The sequence below is a fragment of the Ahaetulla prasina genome, chromosome 2, assembly GCF_028640845.1.
Source record: "Ahaetulla prasina isolate Xishuangbanna chromosome 2, ASM2864084v1, whole genome shotgun sequence".
NCBI classification, from domain to species: Eukaryota; Metazoa; Chordata; class Lepidosauria; order Squamata; family Colubridae; genus Ahaetulla; species Ahaetulla prasina.
Window position 1 is genome coordinate 131,871,047 of NC_080540.1, and position 17,340 is coordinate 131,888,386.

General features: G+C 45.2%; 1 protein-coding gene across 3 annotated transcripts in view; it reads left to right on the forward strand.

The window, feature by feature from the left end:
- Positions 1 to 1,577, forward strand: part of CD300LF (CD300 molecule like family member f) — a 117,449-nt gene extending 115,872 nt beyond the window's left edge. For all 3 annotated transcript variants that reach the window (XM_058165552.1, XM_058165551.1, XM_058165553.1), the window contains one exon: positions 989 to 1,577. In XM_058165552.1, coding sequence (XP_058021535.1) covers positions 989 to 1,072 — 84 coding nt within the window. In that variant the 3' untranslated portion in view covers positions 1,073 to 1,577. The remainder of the gene's footprint in view (positions 1 to 988) is intronic.
- Positions 1,578 to 17,340: the final 15,763 nt, after the last annotated feature.

Genomic DNA, 17,340 nt, shown 5'->3' on the forward strand with positions numbered 1-17,340 from the left:
GGTGGACAGGAGCTGATGTGCAAATTATGTAAATTGAATGCAGTTTCATCAGAGTTTGGCAGTTCTGACCATTCCACGCTTTCCTGTTCATCATCTGAATTTCCAACATAGAGCCTCTGGGCACCATTTTGCCTTCAAATACCTCATTTGGTTCTTTATTTGGATTTGAGCTCATCTACTCTAAGTTACGCTGAGGCTGGCATGAGAACAACTTCAACAGATTATTTCCTGGTAGATGGGCCTTTCTGAATGGCAATATCAACATCAATTATGGCAGCTACTTTGGAGACCGCCCATAACATATTTCCAAAATTCCACATTTACTTGAAAGACCTGAAGCCAGGAGATACTGTGAGGTAGATGTCTTGCCAGTGGGGAAATAGATATTTCCAAGGCTCCGTAAACCACAGCGTTTCAATAATAGAGAACTGTCTTACTGTGGTTTGAGGTTCACTATTCTCGAGACAAAAATAAATGGACTTGAACATTGCCAATGACCTAGAGATTAAAACTGTGGAAAGGCCTTGCATGGAGGCATTCTCAGAGAAAAAGGTCCCCCGTTGCTAGGATTTGATCTCAAGTAACTTCCTTGAATATGTACAAAAATATAATGGAAGGGTAATGGAGTGGGGTGCTTAGAGTTATGACTTCTAAATGTGTAATTGGAAGAAGATATCCTATTCTGGAAGAACCTCCCTCACTATCTAACACAGTGAAAACATTAAAACGTAAAATCTTACAGAACAGGTGTTTATGACTGGCTTTACAGAACCTATTAATCTGAAGTGTAGTTGCATAATTCATGTTATTATGTGTTGTATGAATCTAGCCAGACATGTAAATCCTAGCTGCTTGACCTTAACCTGGTCAACGATAGTTAAGGAAAAAGCCTGTTGGCAAACCACAGATATGCATTTTTCTGACCCCTTTTCAAATATTTTTGATCACTCTAGTATCTAGTAACACGTGCTATATGTTAACCTTCTAGGTTTCTGAAAAGACAGAAAAGGTTGATTATGCGTCCTTCAGATTTTCTACCTTAAATGACCAACCTATCTACGCTAACACATGAAAAGAAGACAATCAAGCTACTCCTGAGAAGTTCTCATTATAGGAACTGGGGGGAAAAAAGGATTCAGAACCTCTCTGTCCTCCTGTTCCAGATGCTCCAATAGAAGACTGCAACCCTTCGGCATCACTTACATTACTGCAGAGAGGCGATAAAATAAAGCCCATCCTTTTGACCTAAGTGGAATGGCAGTCCAGAGCCATCTTCAGTGACTTTTAGTGTTAAGCCAAAGTCTCCTGGACTACAACGTCCACAATTCCCCAGTCAAGCCACCCTTGGGTTTGTGTAATATGTTTTGTTGGTCAACCCTTTGGAAATCCCCTGGTTTTGCTCCTCCCCCTGGATTGTTAATCTTGCCAATAGCCCCAGGATTTATTCAAGTGCACCGACTATTTAAATCCAGCTGAGTACCTAAGCGATACTATCTATAAAATCTAATAAATAAAAATCTAATAAATAAAAATACTGCAGGTAAAGATTAGTATCTGAGTAACCTGGCAGGTAAACATCCTTGCTTAGGTCTTTTTTTTCCCCCATCAGTTGTAGCGGACGGAAATAAAAGCTATAGATTTCTTCTACTGGTTCTGCTGTGAGGCCAGCAGTATTTGGTTCTTGTTCTTATTTCAGCGGATTGCTGAGTTCCTTCCAACCAACCAAGAGGATATGTGCTATAAGGCAAAATGTCTGCACCAAAAGCTGTAAAAGTGGTTAGTAGAAAGTTAGTGGGTCTTTTGGCCCAGGAGGCTTAAAGGTCCCTTTCCCCCCCCCTCTCCCTGTGGGGAGAAATCCACAGAAAGGGACTGGCTCTTGGGAACAGGCTCATAAAATCATCTGCTACAATGTCCTACCTGTCAATGACTACTTCAGTTTCAACCACAACAATACACGAGCACAAAGTAGATACAAACTTAAAGTGAACCACTCCAAACTCGATTTCAGAAAATATGACTTCAGTAACAGAGTTGGTAATGCCTGGAATGCACTACCAGACTCTGTGGTCTCATCCCAAAACCCCAAAAACTTTAACCTAAGACTCGCTACTGTTGACCTCATCCCATTCCTAAGAGGTCTGTAAGGGGCGTGCATAAGAGCACCAGCATGCCTACCATTCCTGTCCTAATATTCCCTTTAATTGTATTCCCTTTATGTATTCAATTCATGCTTATACTTATATATATTATCTAATAAGTACTCGACAAAATAATAATAATAATAATAATAATAATAAAAAACAGGCAGCGGAAAAGTTTCCCCAAGGCGAGAAGACAAGAGTGGCTTTGTTATCATAAAGAGGAGTGCGAATGAAATGCCCATGAGAAGAACTAATCCAAAACCCTTAAAGACGAAGAGCCTGGAACCAGCATGAGAAGGCTGGGCATGTGAGGGCATGAGCTCCTACAGCTTTCTGAAGAAGAGTTAGAATCTCACTTTTCCAGAAAGTCTTTTAGGGTTTAGCAGCTTAGAGTAGTCTTTGTCAACCTCAGATACTTTAAGATGTTTGGACTTCAACTAGCCATTATTGTTTATACTGTACTTTGTAGTGCTTAAAGGATTAATATGGCAGGGAAAAGGCTTTTAATGCTATACAGGTAGTCCTCAACTTACAGCAGTTCATTTGGTGACCATTCAAAGTTACAATGGCACTAAAAAGTGACATGACCATTTTTCACAGTTACGACCTTTGCAGTATCCCCATGATCATGTGATCAAAATTCAGATGCTTGGCACTGACGGTTGCTGGGTCCCAAGGTCATGTGATCACTTTTTGTGAAGCAAAGTTAATGAGGAAATCAGATTCATTTAACAACCAGGTAACTAATTTATCAATGGCAGTGATTCACCTAACAACTGTGGTAAGAAAGGTCATAAAATGGGGCTAAACTCACTTAAAAAATGCCTCACTTAAGAACAGAAATTTTAGGCTCAATTGTGGTAGTAAGTTGAGAACTACCTGTATTTCCTAAACATCAAGCAACACCATTAATTTTCAGAAATATTGAGGAAATACTTATACACAGAGGGCAGGAGTTTTCCTCCAGAAAAGTTTAGAACCTCGGCCTGAGTCACCAATAAACCTAATAATTTGGCCCAGATACATGCTCTCACCAAGATTAATGTTAGTATCAAAACTTATATCTTGCACTTAGGCAAGAAAAGCCAAAAATACAGATATAGACTGGGTGAAACCAGACTCAATAGCAATAACTGTGAGAGGGATCTTGGAGTTTTAGTGGACAACCAATTAAATGTGAGCCAACAGTGTGCAGCAGCAGCCAAAAAAGCCAATGCAATCCTAAATTGCATTAACAGAGAGATACAATCAAGATCAAATGAGGTACTAATACCACTCTATAAAGCCTTAGTAAGACCACACATAGAATACTGCATCCAGTTTTGGTCAGCACACTATAAAAATGATGTTGAGACTCTAGAAAGAGTGCAAACAAGAGCAACAAAGATGATTAAGGGACTGGAGGCTAAAACATATGAAGAATGGTTACAGGAACGGGACATGGCTAATCTAGTGAAGAGAAGCACCAGGGGAGACATGATAGCAGTGTCCCAATATTTGAGGGGCTGTCACAGAGATGAGGGGATCAACCTATTTTCCAAAACACCTGGAGGCCAGACAAGGAATAATGGATGGAGAGTGATCAAGGAAAGATTCAACCTAGAAATAAGGAGAAATTTTCTGACAGTGAGAACAATCAACCAACGGAACAGCTTGCCTTCAGAAGTTGTGGGAGCTTCATCACTGGAAGCTTTCAAGAAGACACTGGACCTGTCAGAAATGGTGCAGGGTCTCCTGCTTGGGTGGGTGGGTGGACTAGATGACCTACAACGTCCCTTCCAATTCTTTTAATCTGCTAATCTGATATGGGTTTAGCAACCCTTGCAGTTCCACAGAACAGAAATGGTGACTGGACACATATCAACCATTAGTGTAATTACATTAAGTGGATTAGCTGTGTTCTTTGCACCTTCTTCTGCTGTGATAGCAAAAGCAAAGGATTCACTGACTGAGCTGGTTCCAGGTGTTGCCTCATCTAAAACCCACAATGAGTTTCTGCCTCTTGAATTAATCACTAATAGAGACTGTCTGTTCTCAGATGCTGTATGTTGACTAGCCGGAGAACAAAGCAGGGCTTTAGCTAAAGCCTGAACATGGCAGGGACTCATATGCATTCCCAGCTTCTGATGCAAATCAGAAATTGTCCTCTATTTGTTTTGGAAATTAAATTCCTGTCGCTGGCTAGCCAGCAGAACTAGAGGTTGTGTTCAGCTGGAAGGAGAGCCAAAATCTCAGGACAGAAGTTCTTCTCTGGAGACATTCATTTCAGCAAGCGGTTGCTATTAGAGATGACATGGAGAGCACTTGCCTATAAAGTGGCCAAGATTAGGGCACAACTGAGCAGGTTGATATCATTTCTGGTTTGATGCCAAATCACTGTTACTGGATGATTCAATTCACCCTGATTAAGCTTCCCAGTGTTCACAGAGATGGGAAATAGATCTCCAGCAGCTTCCATCCACTTTAAGACTAGGGAGATGTCCAACCGTGTTACATTGTCATGGTTGACCACCAACAACAGAAACAGTCTAGTTGCTTGCTGTTATTGGAAATATTAGAAGAGAAGAATCTCATGGCCTATCTTTCTCAGATTCAGTAAGAGCTCTGAAAAAGGTCTTTTCAAGCTCCATTTAAAGCAAACACACTTTCTCTAATGTTTGTCTAGCTAGCAGCAAGTTTTCTCTCCACTTTTTCATCTAAATCATTAATAAAGGTCTAGAATAGGGATGTGTTGGCCTAGCGGTTCAGACACTGGGCTTGTCGACTGGAAGGATGGCTGTTTGAGGCCCAAGCACCACTTTATAAGGTGAGTTCCTGTCCTTGCCCCAGCTCCTGCCAACCTAGCGATTTTGAAAGCATGCAATTGCAAGTAGATAAATAAGTACCACTTTGGTGGGAAAGTAACAGTGTTCCATGTGCCTCAATGTGTAGCAGTAGTAGGATTCAAATCCCATTGCTACCGGTTCGCTCGTGGACATGGGTGCACGCTTGTGCGATGCTTCTGCGCATGTGCAGAGACATCTGGGTGGGTGGGTGGAGTCTCATGCCGCTGCCACTACCAGTTCACCCGATCCAGGGCGAACCAGTAGCAACCCACCACTGGTGTATAGTCATGCCGGCCACATGACCACAGAAGCATCTTCAGATAACATTGGCTCTCTCACTAAGAAATTAAGATAAACATTGACCTCTAAAGTCAGACATGACTGGACAGGGGAAACATTTACCTTTACCATTTTTAGAAGAATACAGGACCCTTGTGGTGTCCCATCTGATTCCTGTCTCTATTTGAACACTGGATAGAGTCATTTAAGAGCAAACACACAAGAGATATTTGGACAATGAGGAATAGTCTTGAAAGCCTAGGCAAGTCTTCCATTCTTATTAACACCTCTTTGCAGAGTATGTCTTTTGAATGCTTTGTACAGCTTTACTCATCACAACTTTCCAAATGAATACTGTTTGTACAGTTGGAAGAGACCTAACAGGTCTAATCTCTTACTTCGTGCACTAAATCTTGGGATGCAATCCTCAGTTAAAAAACTGAAATTAACAGTCCTTGCATTGGAGAAAGTTACATACAAAAATACACAGAGAAGGGGGGAAAATTGCATACCAGAGTTAGTGCAGCTTTAACTTGAAAATAAGCCAATGAATGGATTTAAAAATCAAATATTTATGAAACTGACCGGTATTACTCTATTAGAACTGGGCAGGGTTCCAAATATAGCGTAAAATGTGATCCAGAGTATATGTGGCCATGTATAGAGCACCTCTGAGGAACATCTTAAATCAGACATTTCTTTTCCTGAGATTGTATGGCAGACATGGAGGGCAGCTGATGAGTTCCTGGGAAAACTGGGGTGGGTTGCTTGCAAGGTTCTCCTACCGGCCCCACTGCATGCTCACCTGCATTCTGTTCATAGGTTACTCTTTGATTCCAAATATCTGCACAGTCTGGTAGGAAATGGGTGGGTTGGATAATCCTATTACAAGCCAAGTGCACTCAGAATGTCTTTCCTGAAAATTGGAGTCAGGGAGTTGCCTGGTTATTTGAACTGCTGTCCGTTTTAAAAGGTAGCAGTCAGTTTTGACATGCATATTGTTACATGTTGTCTGCCATTCCATTTTTCAAGGCAGAATTCCTCCGCCCTCAAAATAGCCGGGAAACTTGAGCATCCTGTAATCTGATCCTTAGTTACGCAATACTGATTTTTAGATATAGATATAAAATTTAGAGACCACCCATCATGCTCACAGAATAACTCTTGTGTCGTTTGATTGGCTCATACAGGACGACTCTCCTACAAAAGGAAACTGCTATACATTATTAATTCTACTAAGCTTTTCCAATATGACTTTACGGCTTACGCTTTCCTTACAGGATATTCACTCCCTTTTCCTTCGGGGATCTATAGGAAGGCTAATTTGCAATCTGATGGAGGCCTTTCCCTATTTTCCACTTAGCCAAGGTTAGCTATTAATCTATTTCAATGTACCTGTGGGGAAGTACTGTTACCTCAGAATAACTGACAAAATGCAAAAAGGCAACTGAATCACTGTCCAATCAGAAGAATCAGTTGGTTTCCAGTGGTGGTATTCAGCTGGTTCCAGGGGTGAAATCTAAATTTTTTCCCTACCGGCTCTGTAGGCGTGGCTTAATTGGTGGGTGTGGCTTGGTGGTCAGGTGACTGAATGGGCATGGTCAATAATAATAAATAATAAAAATAATAAAGTATATAAAACTTGGGAGGCACCGGTCTACCTTCTTTAAAAATAGAGGCCCCGGTCTACCAATTGCGTTTTACTGAGAGGCACTGGATTACCAAGTGCCTTTTTTTGGCAGGCACCGGTCTACCTTCTTTAAAAATAGAGGCACCGGTCTACTAGCTGCCTACAGCGCTGATCAGCTGTGGTGCTGCCCTTTGAAGTGCCGCAGCAGTCACTTAAGGCCGTTTGAAGCTATATCACTACCGAGCGCTTCAGGGACAGAGAAGAGGAACAGCGAGGCGTGGGCAGTGGGGGAGGCAGGGATTTTTGCTACCGGTTCTCCGAACTACCTGCTCCCATCGCTACCGGATCGCGCGAACCGGGAGCATTTCACCCCTGGCCGGTTCTCTCCAGTTTCGGGTGAACAGGTAGCGGTGGCTGCGGGAGGCTCCGCCCATCATGTCCCATTTTTGATGCTCTGCGGATGCTCAGGAGATCCTACGCATGTGGAAAGGTGGAGTCTGCGCTCACATTTGCGAACTGGTAGCGAAGGTAAGTGAATATCCCACCTGAATAGGACACTTGACTGCCAGAATAAAATGGAACTTAATATAGGCTCACTGTTGTAAAATATGTCACAATGCAGCTTGATATCGTTCATCTCCCTGTTTATTTATTTATTTATTTATTGTTTAAATTTATATACCGCCCTGTCTCCCAAAGGACTCAGGGCGGTTTACAGGCATTTAAAAAACAGGTAAATACAATCTAAAAACAGTTAAAAAACTTATTCTAAAAGCCTAAATTAAAAATATGAAAATAAAACCCAATTTAAAAACCGTAAATTAAAATCTAGCTCAGTCCCGCGCAATTAAATAAGTATGTTTTAAGCTCGCGGCGGAAGGTCCGAAGGTCCGGAAGCTGACGAAGTCCTGGGGGTAGTTCGTTCCAGAGGGTGGGAGCCCCCACAGAGAAGGCCCTTCCTGGGCGCCGCCAGACGACATTGCCTCGCTGACGGCACCCTGAGGAGTCCCTCTCTGTGAGGCGCATGGGTCGGTGAGAGGTATTCGGTAGCAGTAGGCGGTCCCGTAGATAACCCGGCCCTATGCCATGGAGCGCTTTAAAGGTGGTCACCAAAACCTTGAAGCGCACCCGGGAGGCCACAGGGAGCCAGTGCAGTCTGCGCAGGGTGGGGGGTATGCGGGGGCCACGAGGGCTCCTCTACCACCCGCAGCCGCATTCTGGACTAACTGTAGCCTCCGGATGCCCTTCAAGGGGAGCCCCATGTAGAGAGCATTGCAGTAATCCAGGCGAGACGTCACGAGTGCGTGAGTGACCGTGCATAGGGCATCCCGGTCCAGAAAGGGGCGCAACTGGCGCACCAGGCAAACCTGGTAGAACGCTCTCCTGGAGACGGCCGTCAAATGATCTTCTAGAGACAGCCGTTCATCCAGGAGGACGCCTAAGTTGCGCACCCTCTCCATCGGGGCCAATGACTCGCCACCGATGGTCAGCCGCGGATTTAGCTGACTGTACCGGGATGCCGGCATCCACAGCCACTCTGTCTTGGAGGGATTGAGCTTGAGCCTGTTTCTCCCCATCCAGACCCGTACGGCCTCCAGACACCGGGACAGCACTTCGATAGCTTCGTTGGGGTGGTCCGGCGTGGAAAAGTACAGCTGGGTGTCATCCGCATACAGCTGGTCCCCCACGCCGAAACCACTGATGATCTCACCCAGCGGCTTCATATAGATGTTGAACAGAAGGGGCGAGAGGATCGACCCCTGCGGCACCCCACAAGTGAGGCGCCTCGGGGCCGACCTCTGCCCCCCTGTCAACACCGACTGCGACCGGTCGGAGAGATAGGAGGAGGACCACCGATAAACGGTGCCTCCCACTCCCAATCCCTCCAACCGGCGCAGCAGGATACCATGGTCGATGGTATCGAAAGCCGCTGAGAGGTCTAATAGGACCAGGGCAGAGGAACAACCCCTATCCCTGGCCCTCCAGAGATCATCCACCAACGCGACCAAAGCCGTCTCCGTGCTGTAACCGGGCCGAAAACCGGACTGGAACGGGTCTAGATAGACAGTTTCATCCAGGTGTAAGGGAAACTGATATGCCACCATACTCTCTACAACCTTCGCCGCGAAGCGAAGGTTGGAGACCGGACGATAATTACCTAAAACAGCCGGGTCCAGCGAAGGCTTCTTAAGGAGGGCCTCACCACCGCCTCTTTCAAGGCGGCCGGAAAGACACCTCCACCAAAGAAGCAGTCGTAATCGCCTGAGCCAGCCTCGTGTCACCTCCTGAGTGGCCAGCACCAGCCAGGAGGCACGGGTCCAGTAAACACGTGGTGGCATTCAACCTACCCAACAACCTGTCCATGTCCTCGGAGCCACAGGGTCAAACTCATCCCAGACAATGTCACCAAGACCACCTCGGCGCCTCACCTGAGTCACCGCAATTTTGGTCCAACCCATCCCGAAGCTGAACGATTTTATCGTATAGATAACAGTTAAACTCCTCAGCACGTCCCTGCAGCGGGTCATCTCGCTCCCCCTGGTGAAGGAGGGAACGAGTCACCCAAAACAGGGCGGCTGGGCGGTTATCTGCCGACGCAATGAGGGAGGAGGCGTAGCAACGCCTCGCTTCCCTCAATGCCACTAGGTAAGTCGTAGTATAGGACTTCACTAGTGTCCGATCAGCCTCTGAACGGCTAGACCTCCAAGAGCTCTCTAGGCGTCTTCTCCGGCGCTTCATCCCTCTCAGCTCCTCGGAGAACCAAGGAGCCGGTTGGGACCTGCGCCGGGTCAGAGGCCGCAAAGGCACAACACGATCTAAGGCCCCCGCCGCGGCCCGTTCCCAGGCCGCAACCAGTTCCTCAGACGTGCCGTGAGCCAGACCCTCAGGGAATGGCCCAAGCCCCGTCCGGAACCTCTCTGGGTCCATCAGGCGCCTGGGACGGAACCAACGCATCGGCTCCGTCTCCCTGCGGTGTTGAATGGCGGTCAGAAAGTCCAGGCGAAGGAGAGAGTGATCTGACCATGACAAAGGTTCGATGACTATTTCCTTTAAGTCCAGATCTCTCAACCACTGACCAGAGACAAAATCAGATCGAGTGTACCACCCCCAGTGTGGGTAGGGCCATCAACTACTTGAGTCAGGTCCAAGGCCGTCATGGAAGCCGTGAACTCCCGAGCTGCTGTCGATGACGAGCCGGAAGATGGCAAGTTAAAGTCCCCCATGACTAGAAGTCTGGGGGTCTCAACTGCCACCCCAGCAAGCACCTCCAGGAGCTCGGGCAGGGCAGCTGTCACGTAGCAAGGAGCCAGGTACGCGACCAGCAAGCCCATCTGACATCTATGGCCCCACTTCACAAGGAGGGATTCACACCCGGCAATCTGAGGTACAGTGGTCTCCCTCGGCTCCAGACTCTCTCTAATCACAACCGCCACCCCCCCACCCCTACCCTGGGCTCTCGGCTGATGGAATGCACGGAAACCTGGTGGGCACATCTGTACCAGGGGCACGCCCCCTTCTGCGCCCAACCAGGTCTCCGTAATGCCTATAAAGTCTGCAGCACCCCCCTGAATAAGATCATAGATTAGGGGGGCCTTATTGGCCACGGACCGTGCATTACACAACATCAGCCGAAGGCCCAGGCTCTGAGGGTCTTGACCATCCGGGGAACGGGAGAAGTCTGGGGGCCCGGGGCGCGCGATCGCCTGCAAGCATCGAGCGCGCGCCCCCTTAACACGATCCGAGCCCCCGCTTCCGCCAAATCTGCCCCTCCCCCATACCGTGCAAATAGCACCACCCTCCACCAATGGAACCTGAACTCCCCCCGAAGCCCTCGGACCTATTAACTCACCGCCACGAGCATGCGCAGGAACTGATACCCCACCCGGCGGGGTTCCCCAACACCGTCCTACCCCTCCCACCCCTTAAAAATGCCCTATCTAAAAAACCCCAAAGGCTCTTCCTCTTCGCATGCCACCTCTGTGGATCCCAAGATCCGTCATTGAGGCCGGCCCTTGGTAATAAAACGGGCCATTCCTGCGAGGCGGGGGCACCTCGCAGGCGCAAGAGTTCCTGTACCGAATAACATAGGTGAATCGTGAGAATAATATTTCGCTAGGGGATAGCAGTCGCCGGGAGATGATAATTGTCCAGGATGGCAAGGTATTAGTCCATAGTTCTTCTTCACATGGATACCCATCGTCCGATGGTGGCTGATATATGTTGATAAATAGGCTAAAGATGGAAAGATGGAAAAAATAGCCCAGTCCTAAAATCCATGGGGAAAACGAGGTGGGTGGGTGGGTCTTCTATCACCCTCGGCAGTGTCTACAGCTGTTCTTGGGTACGTCCTCCGGCAGATCTCAGATTGGTCTCCAAGTCCCTTCCACCATAGTTCCAAAGAACAGTCCTGGCCAAAGATCCCAAAAGGCCATGTAAGTGCAGATGACAGTGCACCAATAATAGTGGAAGAAACCGGCCCACAAAGGCCGGGACACCTCCAATAATCACCATGCCAATTCCCTCCATTAAGATGGTTCAAAGATGAAGATCCTCCAGGCAAGCCCCACATTCAAAGTTAGTCCAAAGGCCTGGCCGCTCCTCAGATTCAGAGTTAGTCCAAAGGCCTGGCCACTCCTCAGATCCAGGGCCTTTCCCAGAAACCGGGCCAGGCACCTCTGAGGAGGGCCGGTAAGATGTAATAGGCCGTAGATCCCAAATATGGCATAAGTGGGGTAGAAACCTCCTCAGAGCACCTCCATGCAGGGAAGGCAGTGGGAAAGCCGGTAAACTCTCAACCCCCTTCATCCCGAAAAGACCAGGCTGGGGGGAGGTAAACATACCCGAGGTAGTCCAGTGCTCAGCAATCACAGCAGTCACAGTCCACAGGCCATGATGGGCCGACAAGCCTATGATCCGTGGCAGCGGCCTCACCTCGCACCACGCACACAGGGAATGGCCGCCGTTTGCCACTCTCCCTCACCCGGCCTCGTTCTCGGCAGCCGTGGCACCGGAAAGGCCCGCAGACCTCTCCAACGGCTGCCGAGAAGCTGATAAAACAGGCCGGGGGGTATAGGCGGCTCGGCTAGCCGTCTGGACGATGCCATCCCGCGTCGATCATCCCGTTGGCGGCTCCGTTCACCTAGCGAGCCGCCATCTTGCGCATAAAATGATAATATCCCTTACCTGGATTTATATTCTCAATGAAATGTTCTAAAATTAGCTTTCACATTGGATAGGTTGAATAGGATAGGGAAAAGGAAAGAATAACCATTCTGGAATGTTCATTAACTCTGATCTGGCTATGTTTCCCTACAATAGTTCTTTTATTTTTGTGCAAGTTTTTTGCTGGGGGTGGGGAGAGGGTGGCTTCTAATTCTGAAGTTGGTTGTATTTAGTTATGCCAACTATTCCCCCAGTTTTTCCCTTATTTACTTCTTTCTCTGCTATGCTAGATAAAGTATTACAGTGCTTGTATCAATTAGAAGTATGCCAGTACTAAAATCTTTCACATATTTCTCTTTAAGCTTGTCTAAAGAACTCAAAGCAAGATTTGTACTGTTAACCAACTTTCCACTTTAATTGGACTATATGCAGATCAAATTTGTTTAACATCTAATCATAGGTTTTCCTTATTCTTCCATAAGGAACTCTAGAATAGGGGTCACCAACCTTTCGGACCTCAGGGACCACTAAATTCATAATTTTAAATCCCGTGGACCACTAATATGATTTTTTTAAAAAAGATAAATAATATTTAGTGCAATATAAAAAATGCAAATAATTTTTCTGCGGACCACCATAATTTTCTCGCAGACCACCAGTGGTCGACAGACCACCAGTTGGTGACCACTGCTCTAGAAGTAATTTAGAAACAATGTCAGATCTATGTAATTCCCAAGCATTAGCTCTGCTTGAAAGTTATGTCATTTCCCCCCCGCCCCCTTAGTTCAGTGCTAATTTATCTACAATTAGGGCCTTTTCTTTTGTAATACTTTTAATTATACAGTTTGTGGATCTTTTATTTTGCTATTGGTGAGAATGCTTGCCTCACCCCACCATTTAATTCTCAGTTTTCAGCCACAGGTCTTCTAAGAGGAATGGTGATATGGCAGCTTTAAGACCACTCTCCAGAGCAACTGCTCGTGCTCTCCCTCTCCCTCCCTCCCTCCTTCTCTCTCTCTCTCCTAATATGATAGAGCAGTGCAACTGTACAATCAACAAAGAATGGAAAGAGGTAGTGCATTGTGCCAAAGCAGTGGTGGGTTTCTACCGGTTCGCCCTAGTTCGGGCGAACTGGTAGTGGCAGCGGTGGGAGGCTTTGCCCACCTGCCCGGACATCATCACGGACGCTCTGTGCATGTGCAGAAGCGCCACGTGCAAGCGAAGCAAGTGCGCACAAGCGCGCTCACAGTTCCAATCTGGTAGCGAAGGTAGGTGGAACCCACTACTGGTGCCAAAGGCAACTAACAGCCTGTCATTGGTTTTCAGGGTGAAATATTTAAGCCACACTAATTTAAGTCAAAACGACTTTCCTGTTCCTTTTTCCCTGAGCGGGTAACCGAGACTGTCGGCCTCAATCCAAATTTGAGGATTTATGCAAAAGTAAGCAAGCTCTTATTGTCAGCTTTGTGAGGTAGTACAGACAAGAAGCACCCCCAGATGAACTAATTCTACTTTATTATAAGGTTACATTGTTTCTAAATCTTGCCAATCTGAAAGTAAATTTCTCCACCCATTCCCTTCACATCCCAAGAAAGTTGGGAGGGTCCCTTTGAAGATGTTTGCTATGCTCACATCCCTCCTGTTTTTATAAGCTGCCTCTTATCTAATCATTCTCCTGCTGTAGCTTTCCCCCCATACCTCAAGGTCCTTCTCACATACCATTGCATGATAACATGGGTTTCACTTCACTGGATTGTTGTTGCTTTCCACCTTTCCAACAAAATGGCTTCATTTTATTAAATTGAAAGGCTCCAGCAATGTTTTATTTGACCCAGAGATTAAAACCAAATGGCTAAAAAAAGTGGTACATTTATTTCTTGCTCTATCCTAACACAAATGAAATAATTTGCTTTGTTTATTGGAGAGCTGTTCTAATGTTCATTTAAGTCTTTGGGTTCTGCATTCTATAGTTTTTCAGACATGGACCCGAAGAAGTTTTGCATACAATGACGGATCCTCCATGAGTAGAACAGGGGTGAAATCCAGGTTCTGACAGGTTCTGGAGAACTGGGAGCGGAAATTTTGAGTAGTTCTGAGAACCAGCAAATACCACCTCTGGCTGGCCCCAGAGTGGGGTGGGAGTGGAGATTTTGCAGTATCCTTCCCCCAGGAGTGGGGAGGGAATGGGGATTTTGCAGTATCCTTCCCCTGCCATGCCCACTAAGCCACGCCCACCAAGCCACGCCCACAGAACTGGCAGTAAAAAAAAATCCACTGGAGTAGAACTACATCCAGTGACCCTATAGTCCTATTAAACACCCCTGTCCACCAAAATATATACAATTGGTCAGGAGTCTCTGTAGGGAATTTTATTTGTTTATTTGTTTTAGAACTTTTATCCTGACTTCATTATTTTTTTATAAATAATTTGAGGCAGCAAACATACCTAATGAGATGAAGCTTTATATGCCAGCAGTGCCTTGTATGAAAGGTTATGTTTTTGATTTTGTTTATTATTTTATTTTACATAGGTCTATTGATCTCCCAGAAGATCAATCAAGTTGATTGAACTACTTAATGAAAGGGATCAGAAATGTTTGGAACTCCCCAGTCCTGTCCCACAACATGTTAGGGATGGTAAGTGGTGGCAATTTGTCTTGCTTGAAGGTGATATCGGGTGGACGAGAAAATGAAACAGCGGATCTCACCAACTGCAGCCTGCAAATGTCCCTCATTGAACTGTTAGAACAGAGGTGGGGAACTATGGTCCCTTTATGACTTGTGGACTTCAGTTCCCAGAACTCCTGCGCCAGCATAGGTTTCTGGGAGTTGAAGTCCATAAGTCATAAAAGGCAGTGGTGGAATTCAATTTTTTTTACTACCAGTTCTGTGGGCGTGGCTTGGTGGGTGTGGTATGGCTTGTTGGGCGTGGCTTGTTGGGCATGGCAGGGGAAGGATATTGCAAAATCCCCATTCCCTTCCCACTCCTGGGGGAAGGGATACTGCAAAATCTCCATTCCCACCCCACTCTGGGGCCAGCCAGAGGTGGTATTTGCTGGTTCTCCATACTACTCAAAATTTCTGCTACCGGTTCTCCAGAACCTGTCAGAACCTGCTGGATTTCACCCCTGATAAAAGGGCCTTCATTCCCCACCCTGCTTCAGAAGAAAACCACTCCCTGGCCTAGTGGCTGAAGCATAATAAAGTCTGGCAGTAGGGAAAGTGGAAATTACACTGAAATATTTTTCTGCTGATTTGGAAATGAAGGAATGCATATTAGCAAAGCTGTGAAAAAAATACTCAAAGAACTGGGTGCATTTCGAGATGTGTAAGCCCCCAGCAGCTGAGGATGAAAGATTGCCACTTGGTCAGAGACGCAAATCTGTATCCCTTCATTACCTTCAATCGGTATATTTGAGAAGAAGAAAAAGATCAAAGAAATGGAATATATACATTCTTTCACTGTAACCTCTCATTGTTCAGGGAAGTGGACTACATATCGCAGGGTCTTAGTTCCTACCAATATCCCAGTGATTGATATTTGATTGATTTATATTTTATGTCCCTACTACAGGCCATAAAAATCAGGTCATTGCGTCTTGCAGGATTGTGTTGCTGTCATTGCAGGATAAAGGAAAAATGTTCCTGTGCAATTTCAATATTATTTATACAAGGCTATCAGATATAGGCTACAAACATCCAAAGGGGGAAAAAAAAACCCTTTACTTCTTAAATTCCATTGAACAATAGTCATTCCATTTTCTACAGCCTAGATCAATCTTTGAACTTGCAGCTCAACAATAATTTTTCCTTTAAAAAGAAGTGAAGATAGTAACACAAAGGTTTTGGGCATTCTACAAATTTCCATCTGTGAGGGTGATGGACAGTTTTTAAAAAATTGATCAATAAATCATACAATGCTAACTCAGAAAGAAAATTTAAATAATTTTACCTTTTTATTTCTTAAAATAGTAAGGATGGTGGAGATGGGGAAAAACAGATCAGTAAGGAGGCTTCACTTACTGATATTAACCAGTGCCTAGCAATTCTCTCATTTACTACGTTTATTGAATTGAATGGATTTGAGACTGACTTCATCTTAAGCTGCCCAGGGAAAAGCAAATCCATATTCTGTAAAGTCCAACCCAAAACTATAATAACAGCAGGAAAAAGATCACCTATATCAATATCACGGAGCAGAATCCTAAAACTGAAAAGAATTTTAAAAAATGCTAGGGCAATTTTACTTTTGTAAACTTCTCACCAAATGTCAAAAGCACACGAGGATTTGAGATTGACAAGTTTGTTGGGAGAAGAAATGAGAAAACTGTGAAGCATCACAATTGGACAGGAGAGACTCTAATAAACAGTCTCTCAGTGTAGAAGACGATCCTTCTCATAACTCTTTCAGCCTCTGGTTTTTTGCTCTCACAATAACTACCGGCAGATAAATCAAATCAATAAATTGTTGTACATCCCCAAACTATCCATAAAGCTCTTACACAAGCCACTGCCTTTAAAATGTGCTAGACTACAATTTCCAATTCCCAATGACCAATAACCATGCTGGGAAAGGATGAATTTGCTATCTGATGCATGACTTCCTCTCTCCCATTAACCTCACTAAGATACTATATCTTCTTTCTATCATCTATCTATCTATTTATCTATCCTATCTTATCTAGCTATCTAGCTATCTATACCATTCTAGCTATCTAGCTAATCTATCATCTAGCTTTCTCATAGAATGGCAGATTAAAAATAATTAATCATAGAACCATAGGCTTGGAAGAACATCAGAAGTCAATAAGCCAAATTCTTTTTCAGTGCAGGATCTGTTGAAGATTTTTTAAATAAGATTTTTAAAACCTACCTTCAGTATGTTTTATAAATAACTCACAGGCACAATACCTAGTACTCCTTCTTTCTCCTATTTTTTTGAGATGAGCTGGGCTGAGAGAGTGACTGGCTCAAAATCACGCAGCCAGCCTGCATTCCTAGGGTAGGACTAGCACTCCCTGTCCCAACAGTGCCTTAACTAGTAGACCAAACTGACTCTTTTAGAAACTGGATCTTTTATATCTTTTTAGAAGACAGATAACTAGCTCTGTTAGAAAACTTCCAGTGAAGGGGAACAGGCCACATTGTGAGGCAACCTGTTGAATGGTTCATCAGGAAATTCTTCCTAATTTTTACCTGAATTTATATGTTTGTATTTAAAATTCTGCCAAGTTTTTCACATGGATTGTCAGAATCTATGAAATTATGCATTTCATCCAGCCACATCACAAACAGCTAATGT